The 19,506-nt window shown below is 36.1% G+C and overlaps 1 protein-coding gene across 1 annotated transcript in view; it reads right to left on the bottom strand.

Moving 5' to 3' along the window:
• Slf1 (SMC5-SMC6 complex localization factor 1) overlaps positions 1 to 19,506 on the bottom strand; it is a 69,591-nt gene that overhangs the window by 22,516 nt on the left and 27,569 nt on the right. The window contains 10 exon segments of the mRNA XM_028891576.2: positions 6,056 to 6,221; positions 6,825 to 6,953; positions 9,035 to 9,198; positions 9,929 to 10,087; positions 12,137 to 12,190; positions 13,045 to 13,179; positions 15,303 to 15,446; positions 16,217 to 16,363; positions 17,653 to 17,678; positions 17,681 to 17,795. Of these exon segments, the coding sequence (XP_028747409.1) occupies positions 6,056 to 6,221; positions 6,825 to 6,953; positions 9,035 to 9,198; positions 9,929 to 10,087; positions 12,137 to 12,190; positions 13,045 to 13,179; positions 15,303 to 15,446; positions 16,217 to 16,363; positions 17,653 to 17,678; positions 17,681 to 17,795 (1,239 nt within the window).

The following is a 19,506-nucleotide window of genomic DNA, read 5'->3' as shown; positions in this document are numbered from 1 at the left end:
CCTGCTGAGTCATCTTGCTGACCCAAGTGCTACTGTTTGCTGGGATGGTAGATATGTATGCTTTGGAAACCGATTATTAAGAAAATGGCAAGTAAACCATCAAAGGGGAGGGAAAAGGCCTGTTTGGAATACTGAAATGTGTGCAAAAGCTAAAAAGGAGAATATGAACTGTCCCAAGAACTAGCAAAGAAACAAAGACATGATTTGCATCACACATGCAGCCACCATTAGAAAAACTTTCTAACATGTAAAACTCTATCACTATACATTCTGTCAATACAATTCTCCTTTCTCTATTAGTATAAAAAAATCTGTTTATCAATCTTCCAAATCTACCAAAAGTTGACTACTCTGTAATTTAGAACAAACTACCAACTTGGCCTTTGGCTACTTCTGACTGCTACCACTATCCTTTACAAACCAGTCTGTTGGAAAGATATAAACAGAACGCACACACGATGCCTCTTCCTGTTTTACAGTCTGGTCTTAGAAATATGAGAAAGTTTGTTGCAGTAAACTTGACCTCTAGCTAAGGCTTGCCCAACTGGCTATCATGCTGTCAGTAAGATACTTAAACTCTTTAACTCAAATTTACTTACTTTAAATACAAACCGGCATCCATTTCTACCTAAGGATATTGCAAGGACAAGTAGGACTAACCAGCAAAGCTTAAGAAAATGTGTACCTCCTCCATAACCTTGACATGGCTCACCTCTGCTCTTTGCCAAGGAAAGCCCAAAGCTTTCTCAGATTAATGACAATGAAATTCACTGCCATTCTGTCACTCTGCAATACTTAACTGATTGACATTATGACAAAACAATATTAGCATAAACTGAGGACTTCTGTTTAGCTAATGACTTAAATTGAATGCTTCAACTCAGCAAATCAAGAAACAAATGCTTTACAGCACAGAAAATGATGTCTGTGAACATGCATGGAATTCTTGAAATTGAAAAGTACCAAAAAAGATTTAATTAAGTATAAGAATGGTTCCTAACAGAAAGGTATTTACAATAAAAAAGTAAGTTAGTGAGTTCAAGAAATTTAAATGCTACATATAATACTAACTAGCAAAATTTAAAACCAGTTTTTATATTAGAACTGATGATACCATTTGCTACAGATTGCTTCTCAAATAAATAAAATTACTTATAAATTTGAAGAAAAACCTTTGAGTTATAAATATGTATAAATCTATTTCTATTTACTTATATGTTTCTTGAGTAATCTTTTATCTGTAGTTGACTGATGCTTTAGTAAAACTGTGAAAACATTAGTTTTATTGTTTTCAGTTTTAGATGAGCAATATCACTTACGTAATCAAACAAATAAAAGGAATTCGATAAGGTATATTTTCAATCCTAAGTGATTATATTGAGTAAAAAGAAAAAGACAAACAGTAATTTATAACAATAAGCTTAAGATTATACATTCTATACTGAACTGTCAGTAAGATACAGACAATTACTTGGTTGAGTATTCTAAATGTCTATGCATTTGCATGTTTACACTTTCATTAAAATCAGATACTTGGTGCCAGTGGGATAGCTTTGTGGATAAATGTGCTTGCCACCAAGCCTAACAACCTGAATTTGTTGCCAGTTACCTACAAAGTAGAAAGAGAAAACCAACTTCTGCAAACTGTCCTCTGGCTTCTATAATCTCTAGCATCTGTACACTCGCATACATGTACACAATATAAAAAGGCAGTTAACTAAAAAATAGATACCCTCACACAATAGGATTACTTGGTGACCAAGAAGTCCAGCTATATCTAGGAAGAGTTTTACTGTTTGTGATTGTTTGACAGGGTATTGTGAACTCTGTCCTCTGGGCATAACATGGACTCTGCCTTCTTGAAATCGGAGCAGCTGTGATTGCATGCATTACCATTATCTCACAGCGGAGAGGAAGAGCTCCAAATGGCAGTGTACCACATGCCCCGATTCCTGCTCCTCCCCGGTATTCACACACAGTAATAGTTGTGTGAGTGATGGGTGGGGAAGCTTTTCTTCCCGTGACAGTAGTCTGTAAGTTTCCCCTGCTCCATAGGTAACTTCTCTCTCCTGCTCCCGTTTATAACCCCATAAAGTCCCTTGTTCACCAAGGGTGGTTTGTGTGCCAGTTACTTTGCTTCCTCATTGGTGCCCTGTCTGGGGCACACCAACATTTGTTCATGATATCTGCAGGGACCCTAACACAATTAGGTCCAATCGGGCCAGGCTGACTTGTCACATAGCTGAGGGCAACCTGAATTCCTGATCTTCCCGTTTTTACCTCCTATGTACAATTCAGATAGATACCATGAAGCCTGGCTTAAGATTTTTCTCTTATTTTTAAAATTCAGTGCTTGTGTTAAAGGAAGCCTGGGAATTCTGATGAACAGTTTTTGAAAACTAAAAATGTCAGCTGAAATACATAAAACATCTTTTGAAATAAGTAGTAAGTTATAAGAAATGTTATAGCAAGATAATCAAAAGTTTGGTAAAAGTCAAGTTAGACTTAAAAAATTAATCAGGACTACCTTTGTCCTGATCAATTTTGGTGATTCTAACTGAGGGATATAAAGACACAAAACTGCAGTTTCTGTAATCTAGGGAAACTGGTGAAAAAGAGGTTATGGCCAAAGGCTTAATTCACAATAGGGTGGGTTTCACTCTGAGAATGAGAATGCATAAAACAGTGCTACAAATATGTGAGTCTTATTTCATTAGGGCTATGCAGAGCTCCTCAGACATGGACACTGGGTTCAGGTTGGTCCTCACTGATAGAATACCCAAGCTCTAGGCAGAAGTAAAGAATACTTACTGTAAAAAAAAGGTATTTTGGTCTTTGACAAACTGTTTCTACAAACAGTTATTAAAATGGAAATTAAAACAGGTCATAAATGATAATTAGTCCAGGAGAGAAAATAAAAGACAGAGAGGGAAAACACATAGATAGGAGACCAGGGAAACAATAATATAGGACGATCCAAAAGGACCTCACACATGGAAATAAGCAGAACTGGCACAGATCACAAAAGAATTATTACTGTAATGTTCAAAGGAAAATTTTTGTAGTGTATTATAAATCACACACACACACACACACACACACACACACACACACACACACACACCAGGAAACAGAAAAGATCAACAACTGGGAAGGACAAAAATTAAAATTGCAGTCAAAATGTTTAGAAGATGCTAGACACAACTGAAAAGAATTGGTAAGCCAAAGAGTTGATGGAAACACCATATTAGTAATTTTACAAGTACAGAAAAGTACAGCAGACCCCCCCCCCAAATGCATGACAAGAAGTACTGTAAGTCTAACAAACAGCAATAAAAGGACCTCAAGAAATACTTAAAAGAAACTGGAAACTACATGGGATTTCATTCTTTAAAAAGGAATTGGCTTTATATTAGTTTGCCACCAGAGCTCTTTGCCTTAACAAACTACTGCTCCCAAAAATGTATTGCCTAACTGCTGGCTAAGGCATAGTAACTACTAGTTAGGATGGCATTAAAAAGAAGAAGAAAACCTACAAAGCTGATTAAGCTTGACCTAGTAGGTGACAGAGAACACCATACTCTATAGCAAAAAACACATTCTTGTAACTTGATTTCCTTTAGAAATTCCAGAAAGCAGAAAATCAAAGCCTTTCACTGTAACTTCCTACTAGAAATTATCAGATAAGGACAGCCAAACAAACAAAACTCATTCACAATAACACAACACCATCAACTTGTAAATCTTAAAATACAATATCTCTTAGGGCTAGCGATATTGCTTGGTGGTAAGACTGCTTGGTGAGCAAGAAAAGAAGGTCCTGGTTTTAATCCTTAGTATGACGCATGAAAGGAGAAATCAAACTTAACAAAATAAAATACTATTTAAAAAATAATCATACCCTAGATTAAATATAAGAAATGAAGGTCAAGTTGTACTCTAAAAGTAATTTCTGGTAAACACAAGTATTAGAAACAAAGACTAAAAAGAAAAAGATCCCAACATTAGAGAAGACAGATGAGAGGACAAAATAATTAAAAAGTGTGAAACTAATGACATCATAAAAGAAAATTAGGCAATAAGGACCTATTATGAAAGGTGAAAGGCAACTAATATTTACTATGATGCACTCAAAATATTACCTGTTTTTTTCTTTATACCCTCATACAATTTTAGTATACAAAATATTCTGCATATTCCTCCTCCACCCACCTTAGAGAACAATATGTAATGGTAGTACTCCTTGTTAATTAGTCTGGACTGAATTCATCTTGTTATGCAATTATCCAGCATGCTCCTCTGGTGCTCCCATCACTAGACACACTTCCACAACACACCACTAAGCGTCCATCTGTACATCAACAACTGCTAACGTAGAATGTGAGTACTGTATTTTAAACGTATTTCAAAACTTCCGTCTTGTGGATGAGACTGAAACTTTTCTCTATACATTCTAACCCACAGGACAATAAATGACTTGTATGTTTTAGAAGTAGTGAGGGGACAACAGTCCAATTCAGTTAAGAAAATAGACAGCGTGGAAAAGATAATCCTGGGTTTTGAAGGCAATAAAACTGAAAATTTTATTTAGCTTTTATGCCTTAGTATTCTTACAATATCATAAGAATAGTTCCACATCATTGGATATAATAAGGCATATGAGAAAATGTATAATAGTGTTTATAAGAGTAGCAAGGATAGTGTAAGTGATAAAAATAAAAATGTCATTCATTTTTAAATTTTCATAAACTTTAGTGAATACATTCAACATTTAAAGATTGCCATTTAATTGGTTTTCATTTCCTACTTGGTTTATTATTTTATTCATTAAAAGGACATACTTGTGTTATGAATATAAACTTTACTGTGTATTTTCTGTTACAATGTGTTTTCAGGTGTACCCTACTTTTTAATTTATTTTTAATGATATAGTTCAACAAAAAGTGGCAGGACGGTGTTTCATTAATTCTTGGTTATGTTTTCTTTCTTTAAAACCCTTTAGCACATCTTTCAATTATATATTCATTTATATTTATTTTGAGACACAGTTTAATGTTTTATTATACTTAATGTTTCGGATATTCTGAATAGGTAATACACTCTAATTAATGTGTTCAGAATTTCAATGCAGGTAAAATCTACTCATGAAGAAAAATTTCAGTAAGTTATCAACATCTATTAAGTTTTAAACACAAACAAAACTTTTTAATGTGGGGCTCTCCAAAAGTGCAGAGACTAATTTCTTTTTCTTTTTTTTTTTTTTTTTTGGTTTTTCGAGACAGGGTTTCTCTGTGTAGCTTTGTGCCTTTCCTGGGACTCACTTGGTAGCCCAGGCTGGCCTCGAACTCACAGAGATCCGCCTGGCTCTGCCTCCCGAGTGCTGGGATTAAAGGCGTGCGCCACCACCGCCCGGCGAGACTAATTTCTTTAAACCATAGTTTCCACAAAAAATGGAATGTCTAAAAATAAAACATTTAGAATGATAACTACAGACTTCACAATACTGAACACATAACTCGTCCTAGATGCTATGTCTAAATGAGAGATGAAGAACAATCTGCCCTCTCAGGATTGTTACTATGAAAATAGACCAACTATGTAGCACACAGTAACATACTTGAGTTCAAATTTTTTCAAGGAGTTCAAAGTACAAAGGGAAGAAAAACATATGCTACTTCAAATCATGAAAATCCCTCAGTATCTGCTTCCTGGATTGCTTCCAGGACACACCACAGATTTCACAATGTATAGATCCCAAAATCTATGGATGCTCAAGATCGTGCATAAAATACTCCGATGCCTACATATATACTTTACATCCTCCCATATGCTTCCAATCATCTATAGATCACCAATAACTAATACAATCTAAATGTTATGCACATGATTGTTATACCATACTGTTGAGGTAATAATGTTAAGACAGTCTGTGAATGTTCAGAAGAGACGAAACTTTTCCTGAATATTTCCTATATGCACTTTGTGAAACCTACAGATAAGGAGAGCAAACTGCTTTTTCTATAATTATATTCTTTTGTAAAGTACTCCAACTTACATCATTAGACTTGCATTTTTCCTTGTGAGAATATATAGTCCATTCCAAAAGCATATTTACTGGTTTTGTCAAAAGTCCTGAAGTTTCACTTCCTGACCAAAAGATTTCAAGAAGAATTGCTTTTTCTGTTACCTTTAGACTCTGAGAATCTGACCAGTCACACAACCTAATGAAAATATAAACAAAAGATAAATTATTATGCCAATATAATCATGGCAGTTATCACACTTATTTTGATAGGACAAAAATGTTACCAATTTTTGAGAAATGATAGTATAATAAATAAAGGACAAAATGTAAAGAATAGCCTCACAGACTGGGTATGTCACATTAAGCAGGCAGTGCCAGTGCTGGAGGAGAGTCAAGCAGGTCTTTGGGGCTCACTGGTCACTACTCTGTGAGCTACAGGACAAGGAAAGATGGCTGTATCAAAAAAAAAAAAAAAAAAAAAAAAAATTGTCGATATTCCTGAGGAATGACTCTCAGGTTGAGCCTTTGGTCTTTATAGATACGCACACATGTACACTAATATATATATAATGAATGTGCACAGAAAAAAATGGTCTCAGTTAGATACAAATCAGTAATGTATACAGGGCATTTAGGAATTAGAAAGAAAATGAATGTAATAAGCAAATCGTCACTGCCAGTGGGTTGTATTTGAAAATTGAAACAAAACTTATGCAGAAACATAAAGTAAGAAACTTCTTAAAGACAGATACATATATAATTATAAACATAAAAAGTATTTCTTGTGATTAACACTTACTTTTGACTCAAATGCCGTACTTCACTTTCAAGTAAATTAAAGAAAAACTTCAGCAATGTAAGATGGACCACCTTAGAACCAATATTTTCTGATATTTGATGACAGAAACCTTCATTGAAAAGGCAAGACCTGAAAGTATGAACCCAACAATGTATTTCATAGAAATAAAGTTACTGAATAAATTGTGGACAAAATATTTCTTTTTTAAGATTACAATTTTAACAAAATCTTCAACAAATTTAAATCAAGCTTAATAAAAATTTTCTTTAAATTTCAATCATGTCAAATATAGAAGATTTAGTTCTTTTTTTGTTGCTGTTTTTATTTTATTGTTTGTTTTTTTAAGACAGGACTTCTCTGTTTCACCCTGCCTGGACTAGAACTCCCTCTGTAGACCAGGCTGGCCTTGAACTCACAGATATCCATCTGCATTTAGTTCTTAACACAAATCTAGTTTCTCTGGTCTCAATATATTATAATGTATCTAGCAACTATCAGTACTCTCCTTGTCCACTTCACTGATAAGAACAAAGACACAGGAATTTCATCAAGTCCTTTGGATCCACTATGACTTCAGTTTATAATACTAATTATAGTATGCTTCCTTACCCACGATTATTTTCATTTCCACTACTTAATAAATGGGGGGAAATGACTGCATATTTAGAGTTTCCAAAATTGATATTTTATTTCTATCTTCTGTCATAACCATGTACAGTAGAACTTTAAAGGATAATTGCTGTGTTCTACTATGCACCTGAATTTGGCTTGTGCATATGAGGAAAGAGTTGGTTAGCCCAGTTCTATGATGTACACACACGCACACGCACACACACACACACACACAGAGTTTCTGCCTGCATGTATGCCTATGCACCATATGTATCTAGTGCTAGCAGAGGTCAGAAGAAGGTAAGGGCATTGGATCCCCTGAAACTCAAGTACAGAGGGTCGTGAGTTGAACCCCTAAGCCATCTCTCCAGCCCTGCAGTGTATTTTTACAGAGAAAGTAAGACCGCTAATAAATTCTAAGACTTACAGAGACAGAAGTTAGGCAACGGGATTCATTATTTAACTCCAAATTTATCTGTTGCTTTTTATTTCTGCCTCCAGTGTCCTTGACTTTGTGAGTCTGTTTATGTGCATACATGTTTGTGTGCACATGGAGACCAGAGGCTGATGTCAGGCATCTTCCTCAATCGCTTGCCACCTCATTTTTTAAATACAGACTCTTCCCCCTCTCCCTCATTCCCCTCAAGATAGGGTTTCTCTGTAGCCCTGGCTGTCCTGGAACTTTCTTTGTAGACCAGGCTGGCCTTGAACTCTGAGATCCACCTGCTTTGTCTCTTGAGTACTGGGATTAAAGGAAGTGTACCCCCACACCCAGTAAAATGAACTCACTAATGCAGCAAAACTAGTTGCTGGTCAGCAAGTCTGTCTCTGTCTCCCCAGTGCAAGGATTCTAAGCATACTGTCACCATATCAGCTTCTCAAAATTAAAGTTCAGGGGACTGAACACAGGTCCCAGACCCACAGTCAAGAGTTAAAACACACTTGGTCCCAGTTAGTTTGCAACAAAACCTGGGTATGTTCTCAAGAAACTTAAAAAGATCTCACCTTGGCCTAGCCACTCAAGTGTCCTTTCTCCCTTATTTGAAGGACATTTGTGGATATATAAATGAAAAACTCTTTCCAACAAAGGAAGACTATTAAAGTTATAGTACAAATCATAAAACAATAGCTGGTTTAGCTACATGGAAAACAACAGGGACTTCCGGAGACACTCAGAAAACAAGAAAGGCCCGGGGAAATGACACAGTAATAACAGATCTGGGAGACAATAAGTACTGGCTGAAATTCTAATTCTAGTTAGAATAATATAAACCCCTAAAATAGATATTGCATAGATTGACGAACATTTATGCTTTTTATGACTAAAATTTGATGCTTACATTTAATAATTTTTCTTTCAAATATGTATAAATTCATAATTGAAATTTGGTACTATTCTATTTATTATACTTTTTAAAAAAATATTGACAAACATGATCAATATAAAGTTTGTCCTTTTCATAAGTTTTGCAACAAAATACAAAACACAAGCACTCATATTTTTTCTAAAAATACAAATATACTTTTTACAATCAATTTCTAAAAAACAGTCAAATGACTATTAGACAAATACGCATCCTCATATGCAAACAGCTTACCTGATAAGCACTTCCACCAGAGACCAGGCTCCTCCCCGACAGGCTGGACACTGAAAGAGCTCTAAGTAGTACCTGAGCATGGCTGGAGACTTCCAAGGAGGGTGCAGATGGAGAAGAGCTGACAATATATGGAAGTACCGACCAGAGAAGGTGTCTATGCTATCCTATTATTAAAAAAGAAACAAAAGAAAACACCATAGCTAAAACAGTTCATCGGTTAGGTTAATTTCGTTTAAAACTAGAGCAGTGACTCTAGCCTACTCTTGCGATTAGAAAATTTTATCAGTTTGAAATAACAGGGAAGGTTATCATGCAGCTCTACACATCAGAAAATGTTAAGTATTAGGGGTAGCATAAGTGAGATTTTCAGATAGGATGATAGATTAAGAATCTCAAGGAACATTTAAAGAAAGCAAAGGTGGAAACTCTTCATGTTCCAGCCTTACATGTATTCAACATTACCACAGCATAGTTTATCCCTGTTATGGTATAAAACCAGCACCCTGTTCAACATGATAGAAGGCTACTTCTCCATAGATATAACTATCTGTTTTTACCAACTACATTCACTTAACCTGTATACCACAAATAAAATAACTATTACTGAAAGCATTTTAGCAATCTGATACCATAATCTGACATTTATGCCACAGCAAAAATAGGTAACATTTTGTCTTTTTTTAATTGAACAATATTTTTTACACAATATATTTCGACCATCCATTTAATAGGTTAAGTCATTTATAGTAGATAAATATTGTCAAAAATAGAAAAAGTGGTAACAAATGGGTACTACACTTTCTAATAAAATGGGATGTAAAGAAAAATCACAATTAATATTCACATTTTAGCACTCCTTAAAAAAATAATTCTAAGTACACAATGTGTCCTTACCTGCAGAACATTCTCTAGAAGGGCATGGAGGAGGCACACAGGAGGGACATAATGGGCTTGCAAAGAAGAAAGCTCTTCAATGGCTTCTTTAAAAAACTGTCCCTCTATGAGGCTTTCAATTAAGTTTAATATTCCTCTGGGGAGCTCTGCATTTTTAACCTAAGAAAAAATAATTGTATGACTGAAAGAAGAAAAGTTTACCTCTGAGATCATATCTTGAGTGAGTAAAAAGCTTCTGTCCCCTCCTCTACAGTGGACTCCTGTCCCTCTACAGTCTCCTGTCCTTCTGTCCCCTCCTCTACAGTGGACTCCTTCCTTCTTCCCTCTCTACCCCTTCCTACTTCTGTCCCCCTCCCCCCCCCCCCCCCCCCCCCCCCCTCCTCTACAGTGGACTCCTGTCCTTACTTCTGTCTCCTCTACAGTGACTCCTGTCCTTTTCTTTTTCTTCTGTCCTTACTTCTGTCTTTTTTTTTTTTTTTTTCTTCTTCTTCTTCTTCTCCTCTACAGTGGCTCCTGTCCTTACTTCTGTCCCTCCTCTACAGTGGCTCCTGTCTGTCCTTACTTCTGTCTCCCTCTACAGTGGACTCCTGTCCTTACTTCTGTCTCCTCTACAGTGGACTCCTGTCCTTACTTCTGTCTCCTCTACAGTGGACTCCTGTCCTTACTTCTGTCTCCTCTACAGTGGCTCCTGTCCTTACTTCTGAGGACTCCTGTCTACTACAACTACCTGTCCTTACTTCTGAGTGGGCTCCTGTCCTTACTTCTGTCCTCTACAGTGGCTCCTGTCCTACTTCTGTCCCCTCTACAGTGGACTCCTGTCCTTACTCTCAGTGGACTCCTGTCCTTACTTCTGTCCCCTCTACAGTGGACTCCTGTCCTTACTTCTGTCTCCTCTACAGTGGACTCCTGTCCTTACTTCTGTCCCCTCCTCTACAGTGGGCTCCTGTCCTTACTTCTGTCTCCTCTACAGTGGGCTCCTGTCCTTACTTCTGTCCCCTCCTCTACACTCCTGTCCTTACTGGGCTCCTCTACTTCTGTCCTTACTTCTGTCCTCTACAGTGGACTCCTGTCCTTACTTCTGTCTCCTCTACAGTGGGCTCCTGTCCTTACTTCTGTCCCCTCCTCTACAGTGGACTCCTGTCCTTACTTCTGTCCCCTCCTCTACATGGCTCCTGTCCTTACTTCTGTCCCCTCTACAGTGGACTCCTGTCCTTACTTCTGTCCCCTCCTCTACAGTGGACTCCTGTCCTTACTTCTGTCCCCTCTACAGTGGACTCCTGTCCTTACTTCCCCCCCCCCCTTCCTTCCCCCCCCCCCCCCCCCCCCTCCTCTACGTGACTCCGTCCTTACTTCTGTCCCCTCCCTACAGTGGCTCCTGTCCTACTTCTGTCCCCTCCTCTACAGTGGCTCCTGTCCTTACTTCTGTCCCCTCCTCACATGACTCCTGTCCTACTTCTCCCCTCCTCACTGACTCCTGTCCTTACTTCTGTCTCCTCTACAGTGGACTCCTGTCCTTACTTCTGTCCCCTCCTCTACAGTGGACTCCTGTCCTTACTTCTGTCCCCTCCTCTACAGTGGACTCCTGTCCTTACTTCTGTCCCCTCTACAGTGGGCTCCTGTCCTTACTAGACAGACTGAACGACACTTGAACTTTCCTCGTCCCAAGCAAGTAACATGTATTACTGTATTTCATAACTAGAAGGCTCTCAAAAAACCAAACAAGAAAAACTAGAAGGCATGTGAAAGTGTTATTAGCTGTTTCTTTATTATTTTTCATTGCCTGAAGGGGTAAAATAAACTATTTCTCTGAAAGAAAGTCTTTAAGAGGCAATGTTTGCCTTACAAACCTGAGAGTAACAGTTTTTAACTGGAACCATTCTAAAGACCACATGGAAGAAAATAATCCACTTAAAAAGAATGAATAGTGATAAATAAAATATTTTAGAAGTATTGGATCAAGAATTAAACACAAAAGCAGTGATTATAAAAGTTATGAAATATGAAAAAGCACAGACTTCACCTATAACGAGCACTAGGTCCATTCTTTTTCTCAGCTCTATTGATAGCTGTGCTGAAAAACTTTTTGCAAGAGAATAATTTTTCCTTACCTCACATCTGATTATAAGTAAGACATTACCTTAAACCAAAAGGACGAAAAATTACATTTCTTTTTTGACGCAAATCATCATCCAACTCCAAGCCCCTTACCTCTACATTGTACACAGGCTGTTTATCTATTGTGATGCAGTTGTATCGAACAGCCTACAAAACAGCAACCATATAATTAAATTTAACAGTTTAAGTTGAAAACTATATTTCAGCCTACAAAGCACAAAACCTTGGCCAAACATTCAAAATAGATTCAGGAACACATTAATAGCTATAATTAATCTGATGCTCATTCTGGCTCAGATTAGTAACTATCATCATTTTAGGAATAGCATTCTCACGAACAGACCACTTCTATTGTCTCCTCCTCAATTAAAATAACTTCAGGTCATTTTTACTTTAGAGATCTGAAGTTGTCTGTTCTCCTTAGTACTTTATAATTAAAAATATAAATGCAGAGAACATTTTATATAAAAGTCCAATGGGGAAAAAAGTGAGTCACATTTTCTCATCAATCACACATAAAAACCTCTTGTATTGTTTTAAAATACCTGTACTTGTAAATTTTTAGAAAAGATTACAGTGAAAAATATCTGCAACAAATATAAAATTATAACATCCTGATTCAGGAAAGTTCTACAAACATATTCAATAAGCAAGCCAATAGAAAACAAGACAAAAAATTGGCAATGCAATACACAAATTGCTAGTGAAGCTATAAAATGCATTGAATTTTGTTACTAAAATGTTGTAAATTCAAATGATAATTGTCTGGCTTCTATTCTAGAAATGTAAAGTTAGAAAAAGAGGGCTCCTATTTTAACAAGAAAAAATCAGAGATGCAAAGCACAATAAGCCAGCCTGACGTATCAGATTTCAAGTATCCACTAACACACAGCACTCCCTAATATCACCAAATATCTGGATTCAAACAATCCATAATTCAAACATAATTCCCAGTCACTTACAGCTTACTAAAGAAAGAGTTATAGTGTGATAAGCATTACCTGAGCTCTATATATGTCTCTGTATATCTGCTTCTTTAAGGCATTTTTTACTTCCGTGAGATCCACATTTGTCTTGACATCCTTGGTTTTTGATTCATTGGCATAATCAGTAAGAAGAGAATTCTTCCTTTCTTTCTACATACATGTAAAGAAATTTAGATACTATACTAAAGACAGTACTCCACACAGATAAAAATACAAGACTATAAAAACTCACTTATATTTTGTGATTTTGTTGTTTGTTTTTAAAGCCCACACAGTGATGTCAAGACACTGTATGCCAGGCAAATGCTCGACAACTGGGCTACATCTTCAGCACCTTAAAAAATTTTCATTTGAACCTATCATCAAACCAAAGTCTAAACACAAAATTAATTGATGTCCTTTATACTTCTTCTATACATAACCTGAAGGTAACTTTTACACAATTAAGTGCTCCTAGCCTGTTTTCCTTGGTCCATAACGTAAGGTGAAGCATAGATTTTCTACTTTACATAAGAAGTTTTCAACATCATGTGCCACTGAGAAGGACTTGTTCTCAAGTGTTTCAGGCTTTTAATTTTTGGATTTAGAATGTTCAATCTATATACTTGAACATAAAATAAAGTTACATTTTAGGAAAAGCTTATCTAAGAAAAATCCGTTTGGAAATGGAGATAATTTTATTATAAATGGTCTGTATTCTACCAGAGAAGAACAAAATTAGAAACAATATTCACATTTGAAGAGATTTTACGAACTATAAACAGATGTAGTTTACTGTGGTGTTTTCCACTTTAAAAAAAAAAAAATCTGCCCCAAGGGTGCTCCTACCAAAAGCCAAAGAGCACCAAAACCAGACACAAGAAGCCCTCTTCAGAGTTATTGGCCAGGGCTGTCCAGGGGACTCCCAAAACATACAGCCTACTCCTACTGACCTTGTCACCTACACCCTCTGGGAGGTGGATGGTAAGTCCCTATTGCTGAAGACACCACACACTTCAGAAATTCTATGCAAGCTTCACAGGGAGGGAGGCAACCAACAGGCCTATCCAGCCATGAAGCCCATGAACATCATCATCAAAGAACAGCATGGCACAATAATCTTAAGGATGCAGTAGTGGCATGCAGAGCATGGCAGGAACCAACAGTTTTCTAATTGCACTTAAGACCCACTCAACAAGAGGAAGTTGTGCATGGTACTAGAAACCTACATAGCGCTAATGAAGTCAGGGTTATTGGAGGAGAATCTATACTTCTAATTTACTAAGTCAGCATAATCCCTAAGAGCAATCTACATTTGTTCTAATACACACAGACAAGGGTAGTCTTCACCCCACATCAAGGAAACTTCTCTTTGCAACAGACAGGTACCATTACAGAAAACCACATTCAATCCATATGTAGAGCCCAGTCCCAACGGATATGCCTACAGTACATGCATCTAAGGCTCAGGGAACCTGGAGGAAGAGGGGCCAGAAAGATTTTAAAGGTAAGAGGGATCAGGGAGTTTATGTGAGATTGTGTGTCTCCTAGTAACATCAGAAGCTACATCCATCAAGTCTCACCAACAGGACTGTCTAAACATGAGCTGAACAAGGAAGACACCAATGGGCATGCCAGAATGGATGGGGGAAGCCCATGAAGCCTCAGTACTCCAGAAAGAACTTTAGGCAACTGAGGAAAGCTGGGAGTCGAAGAGGAGTTCTTCTCTAGGCAAACACACAGCTCTTGGTTGTCCAGTGTCAACAGGTCAGCCCTAAAAGCATCTATGCAATAAGTAACATTATATGGGCTGAACAGGTTAGAGGTAGGAATATATATGTTCATGCAAATACATATGTGTGTGATTATTAGTAAATAATTAGTGAAAAAAGAGGTCATGAACTTGGAGGAGAATGGGGCGGGGTATACAGAGAGGGAAAGAAAAAAAATGTTGTACTTATATTATAATTTCACAATTTTTAAATGTTAAAAAAGAAATTCACCTCTTTTCCAGATCTTTTTCTTCTTTTTATGAAAAACTTAATTTGAGAATCATAATTAGCCTAAAATTCCTTATGTATCCACATAAAAAGTTTCATGATAGACCACACTTAATTATATTATGGTATATCTAATATAATAAATGTATGTATAATAAGTAAAATAATATATATAGAAGTAAAATAAGCATTATATCACATCAAGGGTTGTTCCAAAGTTTACAGAATGTAATACAGCAAGCACCTTTCGGAGTCACCCTGCCTGTCTAGCTCGCACACACACCCGCCCCTCACCTGGTCTCGGCCATGCCCGTGCTTTGGAAACGGACTTCTGAGTGTGTCATGCTCATCATCAGTTTTGCAATAACCTTCCTTTTTGTTCTTTTTCCTCAAAATGTAAGTCCTTTGGATATTTTTAACTTTTTTCTTAGTTTCTTTCTGTATTTTGACCACAATTAAACAAAGCAGAATATGTATTAAATGTTACAAAGTCCAAATAAGCTTTTAAAAAGTGTGTGTGGGGCTCTTTCAAGTCCGTGTAACACACTGGTCAACAGAGCTCTATGCACAGGAAAAGCTCACCCACACGTAAGTGTGTATACATTAGGAAAAAACATTTGGGAACATGCACATTGTCCTGATGATAGTAACTTCATTCCTAGGAAGACATTCTCAGCTAGGAAATCCTGGAACCTGTGTACCAAGAGCCACTTGTTCATAGCAGAACTGTTTGATAATCTCAAAACAACCAATCAAATACTTAAAGAAACAAACAAACAAAAAGCCAAATGCTTATGAACAGCAACAACAAAAAAATGGATGAAGTTTAAAAATGCAACACAACTGAACAACAAAACATACAGGTGAGGAAAATGTCCAAAAATAGTGTGACCTGCAAATGTTCATTTACAAGCAAAACTGAATGCCATTTTAACATGAAAAATAACGTGAGTTCTAAGATAAGGGACACTTCCAGGTAAAATGGAAAAGTTAGTTAGAAAATGACAGAGGAGGCTTAGAAGCTGGTAAGACTGGTTCTTTCCCTGGCTGATGAGCTCATAACGTGGCATTTTTCCTTCCTTTAAAAACACGGCATAAATGTCTTACAACACTTCTATACATGTACTCCACAAGAAATTTCATGACTCACATTGTACTTAGTAAATTTAGAAAGGATTTATAAGATAAATTTTTTGGTGAAAATTTACCTGATTCTCATGTGTATGTCTTCTGAATGTATTTCTCTTTTTAACAGACTTCATATCTTTTCTGTAGTCTCTGAATTTTTCTTTTTTGTGATGTTGACTCAGAGCAAATCTATCATTAACATTTTCATCATGATTTTCCATTTTGTTCTATATGTTTATGAAATTAATTATACTCTGGGTTAGTACAGCTTCAACAGAACCAATGGAAGACACAGAAAACTTCAGGAAGACAGGCTTTATATAACACACGAGATTAAATTCAAAATGCAAAGTGATTTTTAATACATCCTCGTTATACAAAAAGGGCTAGAAAACAAAGCTTTAGTTTGCCATGTTTTACAAACAGTAAGTTACCAGACATATAGTTAACCTGCTTATTATTCAGATTAAGAAGTATTACAATCTCTTTTCTTTGAGGCATGAGAAGAAATTTCTATGCTAATTTTATGTACAACCTCCTAACTTTATCTTAATAATTTCCTTATATTTTACAAATTATCTATTTTTTATAGATTTAATAACATGAAATCTATTTTGATAACCTCATCATTTTACATTCCTTGCTGTATGCAGCAACTGTTCATAATGCATTTAGAATGCATTATTTTAGACACATCAATTCAAAACGCCTTACTAAACATGCACATATGATTACAGAAAGGAGTCTTAAATGGCACACAAACAGCACTGTATTCAGGAGTAGGAGCAAAAAGGCCAATGTATTTTAATCTTAGTTAAACTTGTCATGTGATTTAAAAAACTACAAATTTTAAAAACTTCTAAGTTGTTCCTCGCATGAATATAAGTTTCTACTTAGATATAAAAATGTTTCAGTTTAGACTAAGAGTTGCTGAGTAATTGATTTGATAAACTAACAAACAGACCTATTACATATAGCATGAACTGAACATAGCTTTCTACAGCAGAACCAATGAGGCTTTGTTGTTGTTGTTATCACTAATGTCTGTGACACACTGCTGCACAACAGCTTTGGTCTTCCTGTTTTGTTGTTTTTTTTCTGTTGTCTTGTTCTTCATGTTAATACAAGTTTATTTGTGTTAAGCTCTGTTCTGCTCACTTAGTTACATGTTTGACTTTAGACCGCTATGAACAGAGTGCTCAGGGATGAGGAAAAGTTCTACAAGGCACGTGATACAGTAAACACACAAGTTTTAAGTGATTAGCACATACTGAGAAAATACCACATTTGAGGAACTCAACAATTCTCTAGGCACATATGCATTATTTCAGAGAGTCCTAAAACATAGACTTACAAAAACTTCCCAATGTACTCAACTCACAGCCTAAAAATATAAGGTTGATATGCTCGATTTCAGATCCCAAGATTTATATATTTTTTTTTAAACCAAGAATGGGCTCTCTTCTATAATTCTTTAGGAAAAAGATGAGAGAATATTTAACTCATAAAATTTTACCTGGGTTCTATACATTTTCTCTCTCCAGCAGCTTTCATTTCAAAAAATCCTGTGTTTTTCTTAAGATCTTTGCTTTTTTCTTGATTGCTGTATTTGGTCCAACCAGAACTAGTTTGGGAATCTTCATCATTCTGAATTTCTTTCTGTATGTGAATAAAAAAGTTTAGGCCATTAAATAAGTATAATAATGTTATTATGCATATTTATTATATATATTTTATGGACTTCAACTTAATATATAATTGCATATACTGTCTGATCAAGTCTTCCTAAAAGAAAGGTTATAAAAAACTGGTAAAATATTTCAAGGAACCAATACTTATAGCAAACTTTCTAAATAACAATGATTTCTGTATGTCACATACATACACAAAAAAAGTGAATGCTTTGTCTAGTAACTGCTATTGAGGAATCAAGGACAAAAATATTTCATATAGCCTTATAAACATTAAGAACACATCTCAGATACTAAAACTTGTCCATTTATAGTCAGACTTCCTTGTCTAGTAACAATCCTATCTCTGAGTCATCTAGGACAAAAACATTTTATACATAGCCCTAAGCAAATTAAAGTTACAATTCAGGGCTGGTGAGAGCTCAGTCAGTAACCTGTCTACCATGTAAGCATGAAGGCCTGTATTCAATCCCTAGAATCCAGACAAATAAAACAGCTTTGTTTGCTAACACACACTTAGAACCCAACACTTGGGAGGGAGAGACAGGTAGATCCTGGGGGCTTGCTGGCCAGCTGCCATAGTTTACATGGCAAACTCCAGAAACCCTGTCTCAAGAAACAAGTACCAAAGAAAGAGAAAAACATAAAATGCAAATAAAACAAAACCCACAAAATAAACAACCAAAAAATAAGATGGACTGTTCTCAAGGAATGATATCTGAGGCTAACAGCTAGCTCCTCACAAGGTGGCCTCTGCACTTGAGAGTGTACCTGAGTGCATATATACATACCTCCACACAAACTACAATCTAGACTTAAAATTTGTCAAGTTGTGGATAGACTGTTTACCTTTCAACCTTGCACTGATAAGATTTCTCATTTGCAAGATAATTCAGCACCTATGTTACAGAACAGCACCTTTACCTTCTGCTACTGCAAAGTCTTGAAAAAAAATCTGAATTGAGTTCATAAACGATTTTCTAAGTCTTTATAAAGTATCCATGTAATTATACATATCATGTAGTAGCAAGAAAACAAGCTAAAAGTAAAGGTGAGCTCCCAATGGTTCCCGGGATGTCTCTGTGCAAGTGTCCACATACTTATATTTGCATAGAGACGTGGAAGACCAGCATCCTAGGCAATAATTACAACGGAGTCTAAACTGTCTGCCACACTGCTTCCCTTATTTGCGGGGACTCCCTCTTCAGGCAAGAGTCCCCAGTCAGCAGACAGCAATTTTGGAGCCCAGAATAACCCTTGAGAACAAGTGATGGAATTTCTACATCAACTCAGAAGTTAAGGTGAAAATTTAGAAAAATAAGAACTTCTTTTTCTCCCTTTTAAAGAATCATCTTAAATACATAAACAATTTCTATTTGGAAGAATTTGCAGCAAGAAAAATAGTTTGTTTTTTAACTTCACATGGTTGAAAGAAGATAAATCCCTAGCCTGTACAAATAAATGGTTAAAATCAGGGCTAATTCTACAAAGATTTCAGTTAAACAGAATGCAAAGTAACATTTATTATCATTAGTAAAAAGACCAGAAACATGTACTTTTTATGCTTTTCAGGAGCTACACAAGAGATCTACACACTGGGATGTATTACACAAGTACTCTAAGTTACGGATTTAAGAATTAGACACTGATAGATAAACTGTGACACGTGAAAAATTTAA

The sequence above is a fragment of the Peromyscus leucopus genome, chromosome 15 (genome assembly GCF_004664715.2).
Source record: "Peromyscus leucopus breed LL Stock chromosome 15, UCI_PerLeu_2.1, whole genome shotgun sequence".
NCBI classification, from domain to species: Eukaryota; Metazoa; Chordata; class Mammalia; order Rodentia; family Cricetidae; genus Peromyscus; species Peromyscus leucopus.
This window is presented reverse-complemented; position numbering and strand designations above follow the sequence as displayed.